General features: G+C 36.6%; 1 protein-coding gene across 5 annotated transcripts in view; it reads left to right on the top strand.

The window, feature by feature from the left end:
• ctbp2a (C-terminal binding protein 2a) overlaps window positions 1-25,157 on the top strand; it is a 70,256-nt gene extending 45,099 nt beyond the window's left edge. For 2 of the 5 annotated variants that reach the window (XM_051647165.1, XM_051647164.1), the window contains 8 exons: window positions 9,690-9,844; window positions 12,168-12,312; window positions 16,376-16,582; window positions 16,822-17,036; window positions 17,149-17,279; window positions 17,361-17,488; window positions 20,045-20,159; window positions 22,328-25,157. In XM_051647165.1, coding sequence (XP_051503125.1) covers window positions 9,690-9,844; window positions 12,168-12,312; window positions 16,376-16,582; window positions 16,822-17,036; window positions 17,149-17,279; window positions 17,361-17,488; window positions 20,045-20,159; window positions 22,328-22,508 — 1,277 coding nt within the window. In that variant the 3' untranslated portion in view covers window positions 22,509-25,157. Of the gene's footprint in view, window positions 1-5,477; window positions 5,976-9,689; window positions 9,845-12,167; window positions 12,313-16,375; window positions 16,583-16,821; window positions 17,037-17,148; window positions 17,280-17,360; window positions 17,489-20,044; window positions 20,160-20,722; window positions 20,797-22,327 lie in introns of those variants that run through there. The other 3 variants (XM_051647168.1, XM_051647167.1, XM_051647166.1) reach the window with 3 other exon arrangements.
• Window positions 25,158-26,660: the final 1,503 nt, after the last annotated feature.

Below are 26,660 nucleotides of genomic sequence, written 5' to 3'. Positions count from 1 at the left end.
TTATCTGCGACGTGCTTGCCTTTTATGATCACTGAACATTTAAATATAGTACATGACACGCATTCACTGAATCCATGTTAGTGAATACAGGCATTTATTGAAAACAGTTGAATGAAACACTGTGTCTCTGTGGCAATATAAAAAGTCCTCTTAACATTTACCATTAATTGAAAACAAACGTTTATTTTTGGAATTCCATTCTGTGTGCAAGATGCACAGAAATTACACCCTTCAGATTTAAATTGTAGTAGTCTATATCACACATAAATATTGCCATTAGATCGGCCACCACTCTCTTAATGTATCTTGATCTCTCGGCCATTAAAAACTCATGTTGGTCGACCATTAGCCATGACTACCATTACTGTACTTTTGTTTTTATACCTGTCATGAAAGCTTTTGGTGTACTTGTGTCTTGTCCAGTTATACTGACTAGGTTTATTTAGTCTCAGAATGGCTTTAGAAGAGAATAGATGTTGTTGCATGGTTGGAGCCATATAAAACAATGGTATATCTCTCAAGGAGTGAGAAGAGAATAAAATTAGCATAGAGTAGGTAAAAAATGTTGAGAGGATAAATTAGAATGGAGAGTAAAGGATACTCCAAACCAGATGTAGTTTTGTTCTATTTGTCCAGCTCAGCATATTCATTTTACTGAGGTTTTACAAATGAAATAGGAGAAAGAAAAGAGAGAGAATGAAAGAAAAGAGATTAGAGAGGTAAAATCCACTAGCCATCTGTGCAGGGCCGAGCCCAGTGGGAGTTCGGGTTTGTGATCTCCATCAGAGCATAATCCTGCAGAAATGAATGAATGTGTGTACTGTAATCCCAGTCTGCAGTAGGACAACTCATCTGACCAATCTCTGATGTATAAATGCTGTTCCACACAGTATATGTTAGCATTAAATGGTAAGAAATTAGTGTGCTATTAGTGTGTTTGAACGAATAAATATTCAATTTGCTCTGGTGCAGAATATACGCTAAGATCGAATGTAAACAAACTACTAGCGTGCGTTATTTTCCCCTTCATAAAATTAAAAAGCAATTTAATGCTGTAGCATATCTCATTTGTAAGTCACTTTGGATAACAGCGTCTGCTAAATGAATACATTGCGTTGAATGTGCGTTTAATCCACTTTCCAATGTGTATTTTTGTCAAATCTGTGTCAGTGTGTGTGCATACTAAATGTGTGGATTTAGGCGTGTAGAACTACTAGCTCAAAGTCACACTGAATGAATCAATGAGCATCAGATATCACCAAAGAGTTTCTAAATACACACACAGGTGCAGTTGAGAGTGTCTTTGGAATCCATTTACATCTGGCATTTAAATGCATTTCACATATAAACGGATAGTATTTAAACTGGATTGCATTTTTACACCTTGCGTCTCCACTGAAATCCAATTGAGATCTGATCTGACTTTTCCATGCAAAATGGAAAACACCACTTGCATAATATATAATACTTGTGCAGTTGTATGCAGATAATGAAAACACATTTGCACGTATATCTTAGAATCAATCCCTGACCACCTCTGAATGTGTTTTCAGTAATCAAATCACAGTATATTTGCACCAGGCTTTAATGTGGTCCAGTGCCATCCGATTGTGATCTGAGCACTGAAAATCTCGTAAATTTGTTTGAAAGTTTGTAAAAATTAGGAGTCTACAAGTGTGGATTCTTGCAGAAGAGAATCCCTGTCTATATTTATTTTTTGTGTGCATATCTGTGCCAGTGAACGAAAGAGCAAACAGGTCTGGTGAATTATTCATTGTGAGAAAATGAAAAGGTCACAAAGATTGAGTTTCATTCGAATACAGAGAGGCAGATCTCTAAATGAACACAGATAGAGCTAGCAGACAGAGATGATGGAGGGCCAGAAATTGTTCAGTGCTTTGATTCAATGCAAACAGTAGAGATAAAAAAAAAAAAAAAAGACATGAAGGAATCATACAATGCTTTGAATGCTGAATGAGTTTCAGAATGAATGAATGTGCAAGGACAGACTTTGGTACTGCACGTAGATTTGTGTAGTTAAAATGTACCTGTTTAAACTGCAAACTGACATGAATGTGCTATTAAACTCATCTGCTTGTGAAAACACAAAACTCGAAGGAACTCAAGTGCTTGTTAAAGTTAACAAAAACAGCATTTACATTTTACTTCCATGTGACACATTTCTGAGTGAGACAGAATTCTTAATGAAAAATAATGGGAGTTCCTATCCAGAATAGAGCAAGGTGATTGGAGGAGAGGAGATGAAAAGAAATAAAAAATAAGAGGTCTCCGTGGCATAATACGAAAAGGAAAGTGGTTTCAGGGCAAAAGTAAGTTATTAAATTTTCATGAAGATTGCAAAGCCAAATGTTTTTTTTTTTTTTTAGCATGCACAGATGAATCGTTCACAATAGGACCAGAAATGTCTATTAAAATGTAAACTGTCAATTTTGTTTTCATTTTGACTTTAAACACTATTATTTATTTTTTTATTTTTTTTTATTAGCTTTTTAAGGTAAACACAAAGAAAAAGACACAACAAAGGAAAGGAAACTACTAACTAAACACTATTACTGAAGGTAAAATGATCCTAAAATACAGTTTATTTTCTGTTATAATTTGAGCACACGCAGATGTTTCCTCGTATTTTGTTTTAATTTTTTTGCTGTAACCGTGTGACTGTGTTTGTTTGTGCATGTGTGCAAGTGTGTGTGTGTGTGTTATTGCTGTAACTCTATCCCTAATGTTATGCACTATCACCTCATAAAGCGCCTCTGTCTTTAGTGTAACAAAACACAGCTGTTTTAGTGTGTGTGTGTGTGTGTGTGTGTGTGTGTGTGTGTATGGATGGATTGTAAACCCCTCATTCCCTGGATCTCTCTCTCTCTCTCTCTCTCTCTCTCTCAAAGGCCAGATGGCTCCTGTCATATGGAGAACTAACAGATGGAAAGAGCGAGAGAATGTGAAACTAATAAATAGAGGGGAAAAAGTATATTGGGGAACAGAAACGGAGTGCGAGAGTACACATCTGCTGTGTATGTGTTCGCTTCAGAAAAGTGAGAATCAAGACTGAATATTGTGTTTATTGTCGGTGTGTCGTTTGTTTTCTCTTGTTTGGTCATTTGGATGCACTTAAAGGGGTAGTTCACCAAAAATGAAAATTCTCTCCTGATTTACTCACCCTCATGCCATCCCAGATGTGTATGACTTTCTTTCATCTGAAGAACACAAATGAAGATTTTTAGAGGAATAATTCAGCTCTGTAGGTCCTCATAATGCAAGTGAATGGGTGCCAACATTTTTATGCTCCAAAAAGAACATAAAGGCAGCATAAAAGTAATCCATACGACTCCAGTGTTTTAATCCATATTTTCAGAAGTGATATGATAGGTGTGGGTGAGAAACGGATCAATATTTAAGTCTTTTGTTTGCTTGAAGTTCTCTCCATGCCCAGTAGGGGGCGGTATGCATAAAGATTGTGAATCACCAAAAACACAAGAAGAAGAATGTGAAAATGATCCGTTTCTCACCCACACCTATCATATGACTTCTGAAGATATTGATTAAACCATTGGAGTCGTACGGATTACTTTTATGCTGACTCTAGTGATTTTTGGAGCTTCAAAATTTTGGCACCCATTCAGTTGCATTATGGACCAAAAGAGCTGAGAAATTCTTCTAAAAATCTTAATTTGTGTTCTGCAGATGAAAGAAAGTTCTACACATCTGGGATGGCATAAGGGTGAGTAAATGATGAGAGATTTTTTATTTTTGGGTGAACTGTTCCTTTAAGGTTTACCTATGTGCTACTGAACAACAGTTGTCAAGTGGTGTGAGTTCAGGACAGGACTATATGTTTGTCCGAACATCGTAAGACCGGAAGTTTTGAAATGTGTTTATAAACATCTATGCAATTCAGTTTGGTACTTAGTGGTGCTAAATTACATATTTTGCTTTTCAATAATGGTAAAGAGTTTAAACAGGCCATATTTATATTTAACTTTTAGTTTCTAAAAGGGAGGAGACTTTGCCATGTATGGTTTGAGTATGTATACATAGTGCATTTTACTTTAAATGTGCAAGGAAAATCCTTTTTGTGTGTCCTGTTTAGGGTTGATATTGTGCTATCTCTGACTAATTCTGTTTGTCTACTTCCTCTGTGTTGACCAGCTGTGTGTTAAGCGACCAGCACGATTGTGGTTACTGTTCAACAGCCTTAAATTCTTTGTGTGTCAGTGTGTGTATTTTCTCTGTAAAGTGCAGCGAATGTCTTGAAACTTTGGGATGATTTGGGACGGGGTGTTTCAGCCAATATGCAGTGTATTGGTCTGGTGTGAGGTAGCTTGAAATCACTCGTTCAACTCAACTGTACACAGCATGAGCAACTGCACATCTTCATTGTGCTATATTGTGTGTCTGTATCTGCACTATGCAGTTTGCTTTGTTTCAGTGTTGGTGTTCATACATTCATTAATTCATTTGTTTTTTCATTCATTTAAATTAGAATTTGTTCATTTGTTTGTTTGTTCCTTTATTTCATTTAATTAGTTTTATTCATTCATGTCCGTTTCTTTCAAGTGTTTGTCCATTATTTGCTTGTTCATTCATTTGTTTTAATTTCATTAATTTGTTCCTTTGTTTTTCACAGTTTTTTATGCATTTGTTTGCTCTTTTATTTGTTTGTTCACTTGTTTTTGTTAACTTGTTTGTTTGTTTTGTTCTCTTATTCATTCCTCCGGATGTTTGTTTGTCTATTCCTTTGATTAATGTTAATTTGTTTGCTTGTTCTTTCTTGTGTTCTTTTGTTTGTTTGTTTGCTCTTCAATTCATTTGTTCACTTGTTTTTGTTCATTTGTTTGTTCTCTTATTCATTCCTCCATTTGTTTGTTTGTTTATTCAATTGTTTAATGTTCATTTATTTGTTTGCTTGTTTCTTTCTTTTGTTCTTTTGTTTGTTTGCTCTAATTTGTTTGTTCACTTGTTTTTGTTCATTTGTTCTTTTATTCATTCTGCAGTTGTTTGTTCGTTCATTTGCTTGATGTTCATTTGTTTTCTTGTTCATTTGTTTGTTTGTTCATTCATTTGTGTGATGATCGTTTGTTTGTTCTTTTGTCATTGCTTTGTGTGATGTTAATTTGTTTGTTCATTAACTTGTTTGAATAGACGAACAAGCGAACAAACAAACAAATGAACAGTTGTTTGTTTTTCTCTAACCTTTGTTTTTCTGCTGCTTACAAAGCACACACACAGACTGTGTTCACATTACATAAGTTAAATAAATACCATTTTAAAAGACAGAAGTGATAGTAATTTTAGAGCATAAAGGGAAGGGTGAATAAAAGAGAGGAGAAAATAAAAGAAAGAGAGACAGGCTGAGAGATGTTAGGCGAAGGGAGAGGCTGGCAGTCTGTAACCACTGTGGTCTCCAAATCATAAATTTGAGAGCGAGGGAGCGCAGTTGGGAAAAAAAAAGGAGTGGATCGAAAAAAAAAGAGCAACAGAAGGGGCCAGTGATTGGAAGCGTGTGGAGAGGAACTGCACAACTCGTTTGCACTGGCACTCGTGTGGGAATTTTTGACCCTGTGCTGCTTTCCGCAACTCCACTCGACTCGGCATAATTATCCCGCTCCTTTTCACCATGAGGGGTTTGTTTTAAAATGGAGAGGAGAGGGGGGGATGAAAACGGCAAACAAAATGGACAAACGGATCATTTGGGAGTAGAACGAGAGGAGGGAACACGACAGGCTCTTCTGTGTGTCTCCGAATGCTTCTGATCTGAACAGATATCTCCAATTACCCACATATGAGGGAGTGAGCAAGAAAGAGAGAGAGAGAGAGAGACACTCAGGACGCAATCACAGGAGAGTGTCTTTTTTCTGTCACCTCCATTTTTTCCTGTGGTTTTTTTTTTTTTTTTTTTTTTTTTTTTTGTGTGCTGCTCTTCATGGGAGGAATGTGGAGGCAGCATTTTCCAGGCAAGATACATGTTTCCATAATTGTCCAAAAAAAGAGTTTTTGTGCATGTGTGTATATGTGTGGTTCGTCACAAGTGCATTTGTTGGCAGCTTTTTGTGATGCATCTACAAACTAGTTTGGCATGTCTATAGACACATGCACATACACATTCAATTAATGTAATTATTGTGTGTGTGTGTGTTTGGCAGTTAAATTCCTGGCACATAGATTAGAAAGGGTGAAGAGAGAAGAAAAAGTGACGCAGCACAAAAGGGCTCTTGTGAGACACACACACCTGGTTTCTTTCAGGTCCTGGAGGGGTCACTCAATGCACGATGTCAGTGACTGTTTTAAACCAGTTTTCGTAGTGTCTTTGGCTTTCGAGCAAAAATGTGTGTTTTCCATTTCAGAAAGATTTTTGGTTTGTATGTGTGTGTCTGTGTGTGTTTGCGTCACGTGTGTGTGTCTTTGTGTGTGTGTCTTTGTGTGTGTGTCTGACGGTGAGAGATTAGGTTGCCTGGTAACCACAAGCAGCAGTTGGCAGTGAGGTGAGGCACTTTGCTGCCAGCTTTTTATTTCCAAGATTGCTTGTGTTTCACACAAATACACACACACGCAGTTATTAAAATCACAGCGGTGCACCTTAGCAAGAGGTGGGGAAACTCACACATACTACACACATATTACACATACACACAGATCCACGTCAACCTAGATTCATGGAAAAAATCTTCTCATTTCCTTTTGTTTTTACAGACTTTTATTGTTCATGGGATTTCAAAGAGAGTATTGCGTTTCTCTCTCTCTCTCTCTCTCTCTCTCTCTGTCCTTCTATTTTCCTAGTGTTACATACAGTAAAGAGATATTTCACCCAAAAATGAAAGTTCTGTCATTTACTCACCCTCATATTTTTCCAAACCTGTATGACTTTCTTCCGTGGAGCACAAAAGAAGTAATTTTAAAGAATGTTCAAGCTGTTCTTTTCCATACAACGAAAGCATACAGTGAGCTTGTTTACATGGACACCAGAAAGCCGTATATTGTGAGAAAGCAGCTTAAGACTCGGAAGTGGCATATGCGTTTACATGCACTGTGTTAGTGGCTTTCTCTTTACTCCCGTGTACATGCGGCTTGTTCAGTAAGCAACTTTCTCCACAGTTATATAATTTCCCTGTGACACTGGAGTAAATGAGAAACATGGCGTCTGAGGAAGACTTCGCTATTTTAAAATTTGATGCTTTGCTTTATTTATGGAAATTACAGAGTTGTTGCTGTTTGTTTCCTTCATTTTCCATTGTGAACTGCAGAAAAATTGCACTGCAAAAGTGGGGGTTCCCTCTTACATCAAACCCTGGGATTCCTCCAATGTACTTGAGCACATATACACAAATTGGTATGGTTTATAGTGTTTTAGTTGTTTTTCTCCACCTCCTACTGTACTCCCAGAAATGTGGTATTCTTTCTGCTGTGCTGACTTGTTGATGTGATGAAGGGCTACATCTTATGACGTTAGTTATGCGGACTGTTCACTCTTTAAAAACCTGTAAGAATGGTACTTATGCGTTTACACGTCTTGCTAAGGCTCATTTCATAGCTTACATTTTATGTGTCCCTATTTCACATAATTAAGTAATATTTTCACACTTTTTTGGTAATTTGGCAAAATTAGAGCTTGATTGGAAATGATGCCCAATAAAAATAATCTGCTCACAAGTGATATTTACCTTGATTTTTCTTTGATTTCATCAAACATCACTTGTCTCGTATTTCATGTCAAGTATGCTCTTCACTGACACTTTTGTTAACAAATACACTAACTGGGGCCTGGGTAGCTCAGTGGTAAAAGACGCTGGCTACCACCTCTGGAGTTCGCTAACTCGCTAGTTCGAATCCCAGGGCATGCTGAGTGACTCCAGCCAGGTCTCCTAAGCAACCAAATTGGCCCGGTTGCTAGGGAGGGTAGAGTCACATGGGGTAACCTCCTCGTGATCGCTATAATGGGGTTCGTTCGCGGTGGGGCGCGTGGTGAGTTGAGCACGGATGCTGCGGTGGATGGCGTGAAGCCTCCACACGTGCTGTGTCTCCGTGGCAACACGCTCAACAAGCCATGTGATAAGATGCGTGGGTTGATGGTCTCAGACGTGGAGGCAACTGGGATTCATCCTCCGCCACCCGGATTGAGGCGAATCACTACGCGACCATGAGGACTTAAAAGCGCACTGGGAATTGGGTATTACAAATTGGGTGAAAAAGGGGAAACCCCCCCCCCTCACACTTTTTTTTAGTGTAAAAAAGTACACTAACTTTTGAAAAAAAAAGAAATGGGGCAAAATAAAAAGCTCCCAAGTTAATGTGACCATAAAAAAAATAATAAAAATTAAAGTTTAAATCTGTTTGTATTTAATTTAAATCAACTTTTTAATAAAAAGAAACACCCTTTTGTCATTTTGCTCACTGTATGCTTTCTTTGTATGGAACAGAGCAGCATAAACAGTTTTCACAATTTCTTCTTTTGTGTTCCACAGAAAAGTCATACCAGTCTGGAACATCATGAAGGTGACTAAATGATGACAGAATTTTCATTTTGGGGCAAACTATGCATTTAACCCTGGAAGATGTTATGAAAGGTGGTTAAAAAGTGGAATAGAAAGAATAAAGACCCTCACATGTCTAACATCGAACGTCTTGTTGTGTCAGGCGCTCTTTGTGATCAGAGGAAATGTGGAGATTCACCAAAGGATGGGCTGAGATTTCCCCTGCCGCTCTATGATTGGCTAATGCTCATGTACCCTTCAGCCCTCAGGCTCTGGTTGTTTAAAAATCACTGAATCCAAGTTTGTCTTTGCTGTTCTTGTCCAAAAAAGCTTTTAGCGTAGACTGTCTGATCTCTGAAATTGTTTATCGGGTAAAAAATGAATAGTCGCCACAGTTGTGTGCACATCGATTGGTTGAATACCTACACGAAGGGCCTTACATGATGTGTGAGTGTGTGAAAGCGGGTCTTCTGATCGCTGAATCTTCTGTCCTTCCCCTCTGATTTCTCCCGCTTTGATGTTGCGATCGCTCCACCATGTCATTTGTATTTCTGTTTGATGTGTCCACTGCTCATTTAAAGCGTGCCAGAACCCTGATCTCGCAAAACCAATTTTGTTTTCCTCTGAGAGACCAAACGCTGCCTTAATATCTCCCACACAATTATTTTTTAATTATACTATGGTAAATAATTCTCATTTGATGTCCTTTTAATATAGATAGTAAAGGAAAAACATGAGTGAAGGTGTTTCCCCCAAATGTCATTTAAGCTGAAGGGTGTTATTTTTTCGATCTAAAGGGAATTGTTCACCCAGAAAATGTAAATAAAAACCATATAAGCATTATAAAAGTGGTTCATATAACTAATGTGCTACAGTATATACATGAGGGTGAACACTGAATCTGTAGCGCTATCAAAACATTGCTCTTTGTGTTTGAGCATCCCGACCATCCCGACGCAACAACATTGGCTCAATCAGTGGCATTTTTGGGCTGGACTATCTGTTTGTCCAGACAGGGGGAAACCTGTTTGAAAGCAATCATTATTTTTGCAATTCCGTTTGGTGACACTTATGCCGCAGAAATAACATGCTTCAGCATGTATTCATAACTCTGCCTAAATGCTGTTATCTCCATGGCAACAAGACACATGGCAGGAGGACGAACAGGAAGTTAATGTTTTTCTTTCTCTTTTTCTGCAGGTATAAGGCCGCAGATTATGAACGGTCCGATGCATCCTCGGCCACTGGTCGCTCTGTTGGACGGGAGGGACTGCACCGTTGAGATGCCCATCCTGAAGGATTTGGCCACTGTGGCTTTCTGTGATGCACAGTCAACACAAGAAATCCATGAGAAGGTGTGTTCAAACACAGACACACACAAGCTGTTAGTAGTCACACAATTAACAGATACGCTAACACTGCATATTCATATTGTTTTTGAATTCATTTTGCCTTGTGTAGAGTAGAAATGGGTCAGGATGGTCGATTGGAGAGATTATCAAGATTTTTCAGCCTCCTAATGTAGTTCATTACACTGAACACTGAGCACTAAGGTGAAATGTCCACTGAGTTAAATGTTCTCCTACACAAAATAATTTTGCAAAAAGGATGTGATTATATGAGACCAGATTGAGATTTTTAAAGCAGTACTTCATTCAAAAGTGAAAATTCTGTCAATATTTACTCTCCCTCCTGCCATTACAAACCCATATGGTGTTATTATCTTAGTGGAACACACAAGGAGACATTGTTAAGAATCTTCACGCAAGCCGTGTCAGTACTGAGAGTTCATAGAATTCATAGATACCACATCTGTCAATCTCCAACAAAGACAAACAAATACTAGTCCATACGACTGATGCACCGCCTTCTAAACCATATGATAGTTTTGTGTGAGGAACAGGCTAAAATGTAAGTCGTTATTCAGTGATAAACTTCCTCTGAAGTTTTTGCATTTAAAGGGATAGTTCACCCTAAAATGCAAATTCTCTTATCATTTACTCATCCTCATGTCATCCCAGATGTGTTTGACTTTCTTTCTTCTGAGAACACAAATGAAGATTTTTAGAAGAATTTCTTAGCTCTGTATGTCCATACAATACAAGTGAATGGTGATCAGTCATTTTTAGCTCCAGAAAATCACATAAAGGAAACATAGAAGTAATCCATATGACTCCAGTGGTTAAATCAATATCTTCAGAAGCAATATAACAGGTGTGAGTGAGAAACCAATTAAAATTTAAGTATTTTTACTCTAAATCTCCACTTTCACTTTTACATCTGAAAGTTAAAGTGGAGATTTAGAGTTAAAAAAGACTTAAATATTGTTCTGTTTCTCACCCATACCTATTATATCGCTTCTGAAGATATTGATTTAAACACTGGAGTCATATGGATTAATTTTATGTTTCCTTTATGTGATTTTTAGAGCAACAAAGGTCTGACCACCATTCACTTGTATTGTATGGAGAAATTCTTCTAAAAATCTTTGTTTGTATTTTGCTGAAGAAAGAAAGTCAAACACAAAGGGATAGTTCACCCAAAAAGGAAAATTCTCTCATAATTTACTCACCCTCATGTCGCTCCAAACCTGTATGACTTTCTTTTTTCCGCAGAACACAAAAGAGGATATTTTGTTTTTATCCATACACTGAAAGTCAATGGGGACCAAAACAACACTGGCCCACTTGACTTTCATTTACATTTTTCAAAATATCATCATCTGTGTTCCACAGAAGAGAGAAATGCTTACAGGTTTGGAGTGACATGAGGTTGAGTAAATGATGAGAGAATTGTTATTTTTGGGTGAACTATCACTTTAACACGAGTTCAGAAAAAGCCCCTTATGTGTTCCACATAAAAAAAAAAACAGCATACAAATTTGGAACGACATGAGGATGAGTACATAATGTCAAAATTTTCATTTTTGGAGGAACAATCCTTTAACATTTTAGTGTTGTAATGTAAGGGATGAATTAAGAGATTCAACTTTATGTCTCAGTGCCTGTCAGTGCGCTAGAACCCTCTCTGAGAAGTTACATCTGTTAAAAATAACAATATCTTCAACAATAAATTTCAAGACAAGTGAGCAGTTTTCCCATTATGCATAATTTAGTTTTATTTTATTGTGAGGATTATGATAGTCTTGTGCAATAAAAATTTATAATTATCAATAAAATAGCCTATTTATTTGTTGAAAATCTGTCCGTTACCTTATTAAAGTTCTGCATTTAGCATTCATATATTGCTAAGAATGTGTCTGATTGACTCAACTCTAAACCAGCATAATTATACAGGGCTTCTTATGGACCGACTAGCCGATTTTGAAAATGTAGTAGTAGTGTAGTAGAGTTTGAATTACTTTTTCATTTGATATTGTTCCATTATAAGCATGTTCATTTTTTGTTAACTTTTTTAAAGCATATTTTATATCACTGTTTGCTCAGATTCAGAATTATGTGTTTGTAATGTGTGTAATTATATAGATTAAAACAGAATTATCGCCATGCAATGAAATGCAAAGAACACAATAAAACACAGACACATCATAAGAAAATGCGTTACACCCACTTTCTCATCCTGCAAAGCTACAAAGTAATGATTTATGTGTCCTTAATAAACATTTCACAGTTTTATGCGCTGATGTTTATAGCGTGGTATAAATGTGTGTGTGGGCAGGTGTTGAACGAGGCAGTGGGGGCAATGATGTACCACACCATCACTCTGACCAGAGAAGATCTGGAGAAATTTAAAGCGCTCAGAATCATAATCCGCATTGGCAGTGGATATGACAACATCGACATCAAAGCAGCTGGAGATATGGGTAAGACCATTGGCCGGTGTCGTGATCAGTTGAATTCGCCCGGTAAATCAAGTCCCCATGGGGGTAACCGTTTGTAATGCCTGAGCAAAAACCTATCATGTTATCGAAGTCTAGGCTAACTGGAAAACACAAACAATCTGTAACTTCTGTTATATATTATTTTGTGTAACATATGATTTAAAATACATTAAAGGTCATATTTACATAGTTAAAACTGCATATACCATAAAGTGAATTTTGTAAGATTTTTAATCAGGCACTGAATAGTTACCATTACCAGCTCTTTGAGCCAATGGAATCGCTGTGATGTCATATGGGGACTCGATTTACCAGGCGGACTCAACTGATCATGACACCGGCAAATGATGCTAGCTAACAACTGTTTCCTGTAAGGAGACACAAAACAGTCCAATCAAAGGGCGTTTTTTTGTCTTATTTGGAGACATTTGTGCATTAAAAAGTGTAATAGTTTAAGTATCTGGTACCTGACATAGAAATAGAAATCAGCCACAGCAATCTCTATGTTATGATGTTAAAAAATCTTTAAAATCGAATATTTTCATGTTAAATCGAATATTTTTTTTTAATCTAGTAATCAGAAAAGACTGTGATTGGTCCATCCTGACCTGTGCTGAGAAAAGTAACTGGTACCATGTTACAATGCCATCAGTATACGACTCCAACAGTGGGCTGGACAATAATTTACACCTGAATAATGACACTGACAGACTTTATTTGCCAAGCATCATATTTGACCAATTAGAGACTACTGGGCCTGCAAGCCCCGCCTCTTTTTATAACCCATGTTTCATGCTAATTGATATTTAGCCTGATTTTGCTAATTCTGAAGCCTTTTAATAACCCCATGAAATATAAATTAGTGTTTGTGTTGTGAAGTTTCACAATTATAAAACAATAGCCAAAGAAACATTTAACTACAGTAAAAATAAACATAAAAACAAATAATGAACAAAAAAGGAAAACCTGTGTATGTGTGTGTTTGTAGATATATCTATCTGTGTTGTAATTAACTATATAATATACTGTGGGGTTAGTATGTATATACTACTACTGTGTGTGTGTGTGTGTGTGTGTGCGTGTGTGTGTGTATGTGTGTGTTTGTAGATATATCTATCTGTGTTGTAACTAACTATATAATATACTGTGGGGTTAGTATGTATATACTACTACTGTGTGTGTGTGTGTGTGTGTGTGTGTGTGTAGATATATCTATCTATGTTGTAACTGTGGGGTTAGTATGTATATACTACTAGTGTGTGTGTGTGTGTGTGTGTTTGTAGATATATCTATCTGTGTTGTAACTAACTATATAATATACTGTGGGGTTAGTATGTATATACTACTACTGTGTGTGTGTGTGTGTGTGTGTGTGTTTGTAGATATATCTATGTTGTAATTAACTATATAATATATTGAGGGGTTGGTATGTATATACTACTACTGTGTGTGTGTGTGTGTGTGTGTGTGTGTGTGTGTGTGTGTGTGTGTGTGGATATATCTATCTATGTTGTAACTGTGGGGTTAGTATGTATATACTACTAGTGTGTGTTTGTAGATATATCTATCTGTGTTGTAACTAACTATATAATATACTGTGGGGTTAGTATGTATATACTACTACTACTGTGTGTGTGTGTGTGTGCGTGTGTGCGCATTTGTAGATATACTGTATCTATCTATGTTGTAATTAACTATATAATATACTGTGGGGTTAGTATGTATATACTACTACTACTGTGTGTGTGTGTGTGTGTGTGTGTGTATAAATACTAAATTAGACTTTTGTGGATTTTAGCCCATGTATGGCCATCTACAGTATGTGCTAGTATATAAGCATTTAAAGTGTATTTATTTATCGTTGTCTTCCGGGAAAATAGACAAACATATTGATAACATGATCTTACACTCAGGGATGTATGTTATTCCAGGCAGTATTTGATTGGACACATTTTTTTTTAATGTTAATAGCAAGTAGTAAATTGTGGTTCATGGCTGTGACGTAAAAAAAGGGATGAGCCCTTCAGTGTGTTATGCCCAGACTTCCTGTTTACTAGGAAAGATGTCAAAACAGGGAAGAAAACTGTGCTCGTCTAGCCATTAATACAGGAGTAAGTCTTCAGAAATAACTGTGATCTTTTGAGGGACACTTTATTTAATGAGATGATATTGTGAAAAACTGTAAAAAAAAATTAAATGTTGACTGTTGAAATGTCTTTTGCTTCTGAGAGCTCGTGCAGTGTGTTATCCACTCTGGGGGTTTGACATCATGATGCTTTCCTCACAGAGTACACACTACTGACATCAAACACACTCAGCTGAGAAACCAGGTTCAGTCTTTGTTAAGAAATCAAAGCACTCTGCATGTCGTGAGAAAAAGACACTTAAAAAGTTAGCGTTTGACGAGCCAGAAGGTAGGAAGTAGAGGATGGATAATTGTTCTACTGGCATACAGTAGATTACTTAGAATTAAAGAGAAGATATTCTTGGGTTATAATGATCTTCATTTTCCATGTGTCCTCAAATTCAAGGCTTGATAAGCCAACAGGTCAAATCTACAACTATAATCTTGAAGAGTCACAATCCTTTCACTTCTCGGCATAAAGTCTGGTCCACTTTACGACTTGTTCTGGCCAAGAACTCATATAGACAGAAAGAGATTGTTTGACCGACATATAGAGCTACCAGCCACAGTCTTTCTTTATACGATGTTTAGGGGCGAATACATCTGAAATTTACAGGAATAACCCTGAGAGCGAAGTAAATATACAGTTCTGCTCAAGGATATCTTGTCTAGATACTAGGGATGCAGTGATACACAATGTATGTGACGATTCCAGGTTCTGATTATTTAGAACAACATCTGCCGATGTAGATAGTTTGGTGGTTCTGCTTTCTTATGCTACCTTGTTTTAAATCGCTGGTAATTCAGTACATAAATTTGAAAAGATACCATTATAATAATTACTTTATTCTCTATGTCTCTACATGTCTTCCATGTTTCAGAGTAACTGGCCTCCGTTTTAAACAAAACACTGATAGTTCAGCCAAAAATGAAAATTCTCTCATCATTTACTCACCCTCGTGCCTTCCCAGACGTGTATGACTTTCTTTCTTCGGTAGAACACAAAAGAAGATTTTTAGAAGAATATTTCAGATCTGTAGGTCCATACAATGGAAGTGAATGGTGACCAAAACTTTGAAGCTCCAAAAAGCACATAAAGGCAGCATAAAAGTAATCCATAAGTCTCCAGTGGTTTAATCCATATCTTCAGAAGCGATCCAATGGATATTGGGTCAGAAATGACCAAATGTAACTCCTTTTTTACAAAAAATCTTGACATCAGCAGTTTCCTTGGCGATCTTAATTTCAAGCTCAGTTACACTATCTAGCGCCAACTAGCGTGTGCTCATGCAACAATCACTAGGAAATGTAATGGAGTTTGAAATTATGATCATGCCTAGAGACTACAGTGACATTTTGTTCTGTTCTCACCCAAAATGTATTGGATCACTTCAGAAGACATGGATTAAACCACTGGAGTCGTATGGATTACTTTTATGCTGCCTTTATGTGCTTTTTTGGAGCTTTTGGTCATCATTCACTTGCATTGTATGGACCTACAGAGCTGAAATATTCTTCTAAAAATCTTCATTTGTGTTCTGCAGAAGAAAGAAAGTCAAACACATCTGAGACAGCATGAGTGGTGAGTAAATGATGCAAGAATTTACATTTTTGGGTGAACTATCCCTTTAACTGAATTCCGAAGAAGCTGAAGCAGCCTCCGCTGTAGCTTTAACAAAGGTGAATAATCAAATTAGCTGTGTTAAACGTTGTAATGGTAGCACCAGCTTGTGAAATTCTAGCTTTGCTGATGTCCGATCCATTCGGCAGATGTCCAATGGTGCAGATGATTGCTTTTATCGGCCAAAACCAATGTTTAATTGACATTGTGGTGCATCGGTGCAAGTACATGTAAAAGTTTTGAAGTTGTGTAACTCTACAAATGTCCATGAATCAAATTGAGCATTTGTGTTTGTGCAGGCATTGCAGTGTGTAATATTCCATCAGCTGCGGTGGAGGAGACGGCAGACTCGACGCTGTGCCACATCCTGAATCTGTACAGGAGGAACACATGGCTGTATCAGGCCATGCGTGAGGGCACACGAGTGCAGAGCGTGGAGCAGATCAGAGAGGTGGCGTCAGGAGCCGCCCGCATCAGAGGGGAGACACTAGGACTGATTGGCTTTGGTGAGAGATTATTTCTATTTTTGGTAACACTTTATAATAACATTCATTAATGAATAGATAAGTGATTTTCATATATATTTTGGAATGAATATTAACTACTGATCTATTAAGCATTTTGTAATGTTTATGACAATTATTAAGTGTTATTCCATTATCGACATATACTGTATACAGAACAATATTACACTTCCGTGGGGTGGATTTGTGCTGTTATTTATTTGTATATATGTGTGTTATAGGTCGATCGGGTCAGGCAGTGGCTGTACGAGCGAAAGCATTTGGATTCAACGTGATCTTTTATGATCCATACCTGCAAGATGGTTTAGAGCGATCGCTGGGTGTCCAGAGAGTTTATACCTTACAGGACCTTCTTTACCAGAGTGACTGTGTGTCTCTCCACTGTAACCTGAACGAACACAATCACCACCTCATTAATGACTTTACCATCAAACAGGTGAAATGTTCACTTTATTTTACGTCATTTTGTTATCATGAGTGCCATCTAGTGGCTAGGCTGTGAACATGTCTTTGAAGGTTTGTGTGATAATGTTCAATCTGTTTTGTAGATGCGTCAGGGAGCATTTCTAGTGAACACAGCCCGAGGAGGTCTGGTTGATGAGAAAGCCTTGGCTCAGGCACTGAAAGAGGGGAGGATACGGGGGGCCGCCCTGGACGTTCATGAGTCTGAACCTTTTAGGTAACGTGGGTGTTCAAAGTATGCCAATTTGAATGCAGCCTTAGTCTCATTTTCTTACTCTGGACTGTGTTTTTCTCTCAGTTTTACTCAGGGTCCTTTGAAGGATGCACCCAATCTGATCTGCACCCCACACACGGCGTGGTACAGTGAACAGGCGTCGCTTGAGATGAGGGAGGCAGCTGCCACTGAAATCCGCAGGGCCATTACCGGTATGAGTTTATTTGAACTGTTAGTACTGTACTAGATGAGTACTGCATAGAAATCCTTCCTAATACTTTTGACTACTACCTCACACTTTTTTACTATTTAGCTCCAACTGCATTTAGCCAGTGTTCATATTTACAGTTTTTTGTTGTAGTCATAGTTTTAGTATTGTGACAAATATATCCTTGAAATTTAGTTAAAATTTCGTCATGTCATATTACTTCATTTTATTCTGTTTTACTCTGACTAAAATGGCATAGATTTTTAGTCAACAAAAATGACAAAAATATGTCAAACTGTAACAGACCAAACTTAGTCAAATATTCAAACATTTAGAAAACAAATCAGGGATGGGCAAATCAGAGTACTCTAACCCACAAAAAAAAACAAAAAAAAAAACGATTAATCGATTACTCGTAAATTAAAATGTTAGTTAGAAATATCAAGTATTCACTTACGTGAAATTTACATTTTGTTTTATTCACAAATCTTTCTGAGAACAGTTTCAAAATAAGTTAACTTCAACAAACTATGCTTTTCTTTTGGGAATAAAATGAAATTAATAATATGCATAAATAAAATGAAATAACTGATCCGGAGCTACAAAGAAACCAATGCTGATGGCATTTGGTATGAACTCTGAGTCTACACAGGCATTTTTATCATTTCAGTTGTTATTATTCAGAAAACAAGTGGTATAAATAATGTACATTTACATATACTGGTCTGATCTGCTTCCGAGTTTCTCGTACTGCTTCGCATTTTCGTTTCACCTTAAAAGCTGATCCTCATCAGTCGGTTACATTTATATTTTACATTTACTCATTTGGCAGACACTTTTATCCAAAGCGACTTACAAAAGAGGAATACATTACAAGCGAATCATTTTAAGGAGACAGTGGTATGAAAAGTGCTGTATTACAAAGTTTTACTAGCATCAGAATAGATTAAAACAGATTAAAGTCCAACAAGAATGTTTTTTGTTTTTTTTGACTGGTTAAGTGCTCATGGAAAAGATGTGTTTTTAGCTGTTTTTTGAAGACCAAAAGTGAGTCAGCTTCACGGATGGAGTTGGGAAGGTCATTCCACCAACGTGGTATGATGAAGCTGAAAGTCTGGGAAAGTGTTTTGGTGCCTCTTTGTGTTGGTACAACAAGGCGACGTTCCTTAGCCGACCGCAGGCTTCTGGTGGGAACGTAGCTCTGCAGAAATGATTTTAGGTATGCTGGAGCAGACCCAGTGACTGTTCTGTATGCCAGCATCAGTGCCTTGAACTTGATACGTGCATAAACCGGCAGCCAGTGAAGAGAGACAAGGAGTGGTGTATCATGCGCTCTCTTTGGTTCATTAAAGACCAGATGGTTTGCATGACTTCAACAATAACCAAATATCAATAAAGTATAATTTAATAAGAATCAAAATATTATAAGTATTGTCATAATTAGCTTTGTTTGAAAGCACAGATGCTATGATATCTCCTTGTCTTATCCAACACCTCGACGACACACATCCACAGCGCCCCCAGTGGACTCAGTTGTAACTGTGAGATTTGGTAATTGACTCAGAAAGTACAGTATAAATCAGCCTTGCCCACGACAGGCAAATGCACAAAATCAATTTGTGATATTTGAGTAGTATGTGCAGAATGAGTACTCGATTAGTCGATTACTTGTGCATATCCCTGAAACAAATGGATCAAACATATAAAAGACAACAAAATAGAACTGAAATAACAGCATGACATTATTGTCCTGAAGTATTAGCTACTTTTCATTTTACTGTATTTTGAATTCACACTTTTGAGACCGTTTTTAATTTTCCGTGTTTTAGCCAGTATGGGATATTGCATTACATGTAGCGTGTTTTTATGGAAACGGTGTATTCACATCGCATGTTATGCATTGCGCATAACTTAGTTCAAGTTCACCTGTTCATTCGCTTCATGGTCTGTGCAGATGTAAGTTGCAATATTACACATATGTTGTGGATATAGTGATTAATCTCATGTTTAACTAGGAGGTAACTGACCCATTTGTAAAGCGGTTAATTTTGCCGGTGTTCAGCTTTTTCTGTTCACGCAGCTCAAGCGGGAAATACCCAACATACTGGATCATTCGATTATATAAATCAATTATTTCTAAATGCTCCTCCTTCTGTTTGTGTACTGTTAATATCATGCAGTATTTTTTTCCCTTAATATTTTTGCCAACAGTACCATTTGAATAAATTTTTTAAATTATTGTCATGATGAGTGTTTTTTTGTCTTGTCTTCATTATCATTGAAACTTTTTTTTATAAACATTTATGCTTGTTTTAGACATCAAAGTTTGAAGATCTCCCATTGACATTCAAAATGTGCCAGCAATGATGTCATTGCAATATTTGCATATTGAAAATTAACATCACTCTTTGTGGATTTACCATGTTGAAAATACACTTTTTTTATGCCGTTTGAACTATGGTAATAATTTCAGTGAATGCAAGACTTGCTTTTTATCACTCTCCCTGGTATACTGCTATTGCACACAAGTCCTTGTGTCTCACTTTGTTCTGGTTTTTAGGTCGTATTCCAGACAGTCTCAGAAATTGTGTCAACAAAGAGTTTTTTGTTACCACGGCGCCGTGGGGGGTGACGGAGCAGCAGGTACATCCAGAGCTCAATGGCGGAGCCTACAGGTGAGAAAAGACATTTAATGTCACCTGTCACATCATATGTCACCAACTAATCCTTATTCCATCCATCCTTGAGTTTATCATCACTTTCTTTTTCCACTGCACTCACAAACAGCATCAAGATCACTCCTTCGTTTTTGTTTTGAGAAAGATTATGCATCAAATACATTAATTCCTTTATGCAGACTTTATGCAGCTCTTTTCTTTGTGACCATGGCTATCAAGCTCCAAAAAGCACATAAACACGCCATGACACAAAGTATCAAAGTATATTCCAAGTCTTCAGAAGCCATACGATAAGTTGTTATTCACTGATAATCTTAATCTTTGCCAATTGTGCCAAAGCTCTGAAATCTGATTCTGGTCTGCGCTCACTCTCCAGAATGTCTCCTTTTGTGTTCCACAGAAAAATAAAATGTTTGGAATGACATAAGGGTGAATAAATAATCACAGAATTTAAATTGTTAGGTGTACTATCCTTTTAACTCTCCCACCCACACATATGAACACATACACGCATGTAAACGCATTCTCAGCTGCTCAGTCTGATTGCTTCTCTCGCTCAGCAGAATGGCCCAACCGCTACCAGCCGTTTCCCCTGGCGGCCTGCAAGACAAAATGTATACCTAAACAATGGCAGGTAAATATTCACAGAATACTGCATTCCCCAAACCAAGAAAATGTCCAGATATGTCTGAAAAGCAAGTTCAGCGTTGTCTCTCTCACTTTTTTTGTCACGTCATGCTTTTATATCACTTCACATTTTTCATTCTCATGTGCAACAGAACATGCAACTGTTAAGTGCTACTGAGAAATGTTACAAAGACACTATTGGACTTGCTTAATTGTTTTTCCATAAGTTATATCATGATTTTCCTTAATTACACATGTTATTTTCTGATGTATTTTGTTCATAACAAAATTTCATCAAATTGAATTGGTAATCTTTAATAAAATAAAATATATATATAAAAAAAACTAAAACTAAATATTTTAAATAAATTGTTTTATTGGGTGGCCTGGGTAGCTCAGCGAGTATTGACACTGGCTACCACACCTGGAGCCATGAGTTTGAATCCAGGGTGTGCTGAGTGACTCCAGCCAGGTCTCCTAAGCATCCAAATTGGCCCGGTTGCTAGGGAGGGTAGAGTCACATGGAGTAACCTCCTCATGGTTGCTATAATGTGGTTCTCGCTCTCGGTGGGGCGCGTGGTGAGTTGTGCGTGGATGCTGCGGAGAATAGAGTGAAGCCTCCACACGCGCTAGGTCTCTGCGGTAACGCGCTCAACAAGCCATGTGATAAGGTGCGCAGATTGACGGTCTCAGACGCGGAGGCAACTAAGATTCGTCCTTCGCCACCCGGATTGTGGCGAGTCACTACGCCACCACGAGGACCTAGAGCGCATTGGGAATTGGGCATTCCAAATTGGGGAGAAAAGGGGAGACATTTGTTTTTTATTTAATTTGGTTAAAGATTGCACAATTCAATTGAATGGAATTGTGTTATGAAACTGAAATGCATAAATATTAAAAATATTCTAAAATATTTCTGGAGTGTGTGAATTTGGTGTATTATCAAATAAAAAATTATGGGGTCAGAATATTCTCAAAAAGACAACATACTTTTTCAGTGTTTGACAGTCGAGTCAAAACCTGTAACAGAAGTCTCAAAATATCCACACACAAATGTTGTTAATATGCAGATTCAAAGTTTAATTTGTGAATACTTTCATGATTTAAATTTTTCCCAAAGCATTAAATAGTAACAAAAATTACCACAGCACTTTCCTAAACACCTCTTTGTCACTTTGCACTGCAAAGTTTTCTTTTTTCTTTTTTTTCTTTCTACTTTTTCTACTTATTTGTTATTTTCAGTTTTGTTCTAGGAGATGTTGCTCCATGAACATTGAATAAAAAGAAATGTACTTTTTCAATCTTGATCTTCTGCAACCAGAAAATAAATCCTGGAGGGGGCATTTCACCCCGTTCTACCCTATTTATGAATCTTGTTTTGCATTTGTAAATTTTGCCAGCGTGAATTTGCAGTTATTTGTGAATTGTATTTTGTGGCTGTATTCTGACCCCATAAATAACATTAAAGTAATTTGTAAAGAGTGGAATGTAAAGATCATGTTCTCCTTGTAACCAATTGATTTTTGTCTTGGCTCCAGGTTTCCTCCAGGTGCGGTGGGTGTGTCTCCGGGTGGCATGGGTGGTCCGATGGAGGGCATGATGCCTGGCGGGGTGCCCAGTGCCTATCCCCTGCTGCCGGGCACCCAGCCCAGCCTCGCCCCTTCCCCCACCCAGCTCCTCAAACACAACGACCATAGAGAACACCTTGCCAAGTCATAACAATGGTGACCGCAAGGACCGAAAACAAACTGACCAATAGACCGAAGTGTTCAGTAATAAACCTGCAAATCACAGACTAAGAGACAGTGAACGGGTAAACAAGCAATCAGCTACCGCTAGCTGCACCGGAGACATGATTCACGGACGTCTCGTTTTCTAAATCAGTTGGAGTGTTTTTCCGTTCTATTGTTTTATGCTTTTTTTCACCCAGGATGTTTGGTGGTCCTGTTTTGTTTGTTTTTTGTTTTCATTTTGGGGAGGAAATAATTTCTACCTGTTCTAATGCAAATGGGATGTGCTTTCTTGTTGGTATTGGAGGCGAGATGTGATGGCCACTCCTCTTTTCCCACGCACCAATCACAGAGCTCTGAACGTTGACATCATATGTCATGCACTTCTTCCTTCTTGCTTATATGGGCATGTAACACAGTTCACTACATCTCAGCAGTTATTTAGTTATATGTTTCTGCATTATCAACATTGTTTCTTTCTTTACATCACAACAAATTTAGTGCTTGTCCTTTGTTTCAGTGTTAAAAGTGCTTGATAATGGTAAAAATCAATATATATATATATATATATATATATACAGTATATACACAGTGTATCTATTAGGAGAACAGAGAGGTAAAGCCTGTTTTTGGCAAAAATGAAGATGATAGTGTAATTATTAAGGTGAAGCATACAAAACCTGTCACGAACATGTCCGGGTCATATTTCACCCCAAAATCAAAATATAAAAATAAGCAATTATATTTTACATAACCCTAATTTAACGTTCATAAGGATTTTTTCATTGCAATTATTTTCATGAAGATAACCAACCCCCCCCCCACACACACACACACACAATTCTCATTACTTTACATAAAAAAAATAGACATTATTTAATTAAGCATTTATACATCATAGTAGTATGTTATTGTAATGTACTGTGAATTAAATAAAATAAAATAAAATAATTATTACCGTAATGAGAATCACCATTCAAAATAATGATATCTCAAAAAGTAAAACATCCAGATGCATTACGGGAATACAAATTTGGGAGGAAAATGTGCTTAATTGTCATAAAAATAATGTCACAATGAAAGAACTCTTAATGGTCTTAAAGAATAGGCTTAGATTTCTTTATGTAAAAATATAATTGATAAAATTATAAAAATAATATTGATAAAAATATAAATATAATAAGATGATAGTGTAATTATTAGGGTGAATAATATGTCAGAAACCTGTCATAATTTCACCCCAAATTCAAAAGAAAGAAATAAGAAATTATATTTTACATAATGTGTAATTTTAGGACCATTATGATTTTTTATGCTTTCTCATCATGACAATGAACGACAAACACACAAAAAAACATACCATTTTCATTACCGTAATGCAGAAAAATGCATTATTTAAATTGTAAAGTAATGATACATCATAGTAATATTTGTTTTACTGTTTATTTATGGTGATTTAAATTAAAAAACAATTTGATAACAGTAATGGGAATCATGATTCAGAATAATAATTACAAATAAAAATATAAAGCATCTGGATGCAATACGGTATAGAGAATTTGGGAGAGAAATGTGCTTAATTGTCATAAAAAATAATGTCAAAATGTTTTGTCTTTTGATTTAGATAGATAGATGGTCTTTATTGTCCCAGAGGGAAATTCACCAGTCTGTCACACCAAACACAAAACATACAGATACCCACATTACATCATATGACATAAATTCCCCTGCCCCAACCCGTGTACATGCATACAAATGATCAGTGCGTTTTGGGGTGAAACGTGAAATGTTTTTGCAAGATTTACCCATTAGCTCCTTTTTTTCCCCAACATTTTGAGAAGCTGACCTCTTGTTTACAGAATTGCACAAATTGAACAACCACCAGCTCGGAAAATCAATCCTATTTAAGACCCAAGAGCACACTATTTTACTGATAGAGAAATGACTTTTCTTTTGTAAACAGCTGCGTCAACATGGGTTGTCAGCATTTGAAATAGACAATTGTCTGTCTTTTTTTTTTTTTTTTTTTAAATGTTGGTTTCCAAAAACAGGAATTTGGAATTGAATGAACGCCATCAGCTGTTTGTGAAGAACATCATTTTGATTTAGTATTTGTTGAAATGAGTGCTGTAAAACTCAAAGATAGATTGCAGCTCATACAGAAAAGGGACTGGAGTGAAAACCGCCCGTCTCAGGAAGAACACTCCACTTGAGTCTAGAACCAAGAAAAACAGCGACAACCCAGTCTATATACTCGCTCCTCTCCGTCAGCCTATCCACCCTTGAGGTATTTTTATAGATCTGACATCCAGTGCGTTTTTTTTTTTTTTTTTGGGTGTTGAATGTATGGCAGTTCAATTAGATTTGTATTGTCTAGTTAAATGTTTTTGTAACCATCCTCTCCTGTTCTTCTCCCTGTTCCCCTATTTTTGGGATCTTTATGTGGGGACGCACTGTTGGGAGCTCATTGTGTTGTTTATATGCAATATTCTGAGTTTCTCGGCCAACTCCATTCAGGTTGGTTCCAGAACTGTAGATTTGGTTTTTAGTGTGAGTATTTGTATTTGTTTATTGTACCAAGGTGAACATTTAGCATACAGTACAGTTCAAATAAAATAAAAAAACCATTTTGATTTGCTATACTGTGAATTTGTTTGTTTTCATTAAAATGCATGTTTCATGCATGTATGAATTTATGAACTGACCATGAAATGACCTCTCTAATGTGTAGTATTTCTGCATGCCACAGAGGGTCGCTGTGGTCAAAGTTTTGTGCTGTACTTACCTAGTTATATTTACAGACTTATTTTTGGTACAGAAATATTGAGTGGGCTAAACCCTCAAAAAGTGACCACGCCTTTCTTAAAATATATTTTTTCAGAACTCACTTTCTGAGCCATCTGAACCTTCCAGACATTTGTTTGTATGGATTAAATGCCAAAATACTTTTCGGGGCCAACGTATATTCTACCATAGTTTAACATCCATTGTTCCTATCTAGAACTTAAAAACAACACATTCTTCACTGCTGCAGCTTTAAAATATATGTATTTTAACTGGCTGAACATGCTCCATTAAAGTATAGTATATCAAAGTATACTTTAGTAATTATTTCCAAGCAAATGATGTTAGATCTACTTTTGACTTTAGCTAATACAAAGCCATAAAATTGGTAATCAAACACTCATGTTTTGAATGTGTTGTAAAAGGTTTGCCTATTAAATTTCCATTATTCTTTTATCAGTTATCTCCATCTATCTTGATTTGCTGATATACTTTGGTTGTATCCTTACATGCTTTTTTCTCTAATATTTGCTGTGTGTTTATATTGTGTGGGTGTGCTGTTCAAACATGATAGGACTTTGGACACTGGCATTGTTTACGTGTGTCTGTACATTAGCTCTGCCCAAGAACGCTGCCATTGTTTGAATAGTTAGCATGGACCGACAGACGCCACAGCATCTTTAAACCCTATAGTTGACATCAAGAAACTAAATATATTCTTGCATTAGGTAGTAATTCAGTGCAGGGCCTTAAGAGGTGCGTAACCCGTATATGCGTACACATATTTTAGCCTGTTTTTAAGATCTGCGCATTTCAATTTCATAACAAAATTCCATCAAACTGAATTAAGTAATCCTTAAATTTAATAATAAAACTTGAATAAATGTACGTTTTATTAATTTAATTTCATTAACGATTACTCATTTAAGTTGATGGAACTTTGTTATAAATTGAAATGCGTAAATCTTAAAAATAGGCTTAAATATTGTTTGAGTGAAAAATATATATATATACAGTGTATGTGTGTGTGTATATATATATATATATATATATATATATATATATATATATATATATATATATATATATCTGTGTGTGTGTTTGTAAAAAGAATAAAAAATTAATTAAAAAAAGTCAGGACATTACTGATGTAAAAAACAGCACCATCACTATTTGAAAAAAGTCATTTTTGATCAAATCTAGACAGCAGCCATCACTCCAACACCTTATCCTTGAGTAATCATGATAAATTGATCATTTGGTACTAGAAAATCACTTGCCATTATATCAAACACAGTTGAAAGATATTTGGTTCGTTAAATGAAGCTTAACATTGTCTTTGTGTTTGTTTTTGAGT

This window comes from Myxocyprinus asiaticus, chromosome 20, assembly GCF_019703515.2.
Source record: "Myxocyprinus asiaticus isolate MX2 ecotype Aquarium Trade chromosome 20, UBuf_Myxa_2, whole genome shotgun sequence".
Taxonomy (NCBI): Eukaryota; Metazoa; Chordata; class Actinopteri; order Cypriniformes; family Catostomidae; genus Myxocyprinus; species Myxocyprinus asiaticus.
This window is presented reverse-complemented; position numbering and strand designations above follow the sequence as displayed.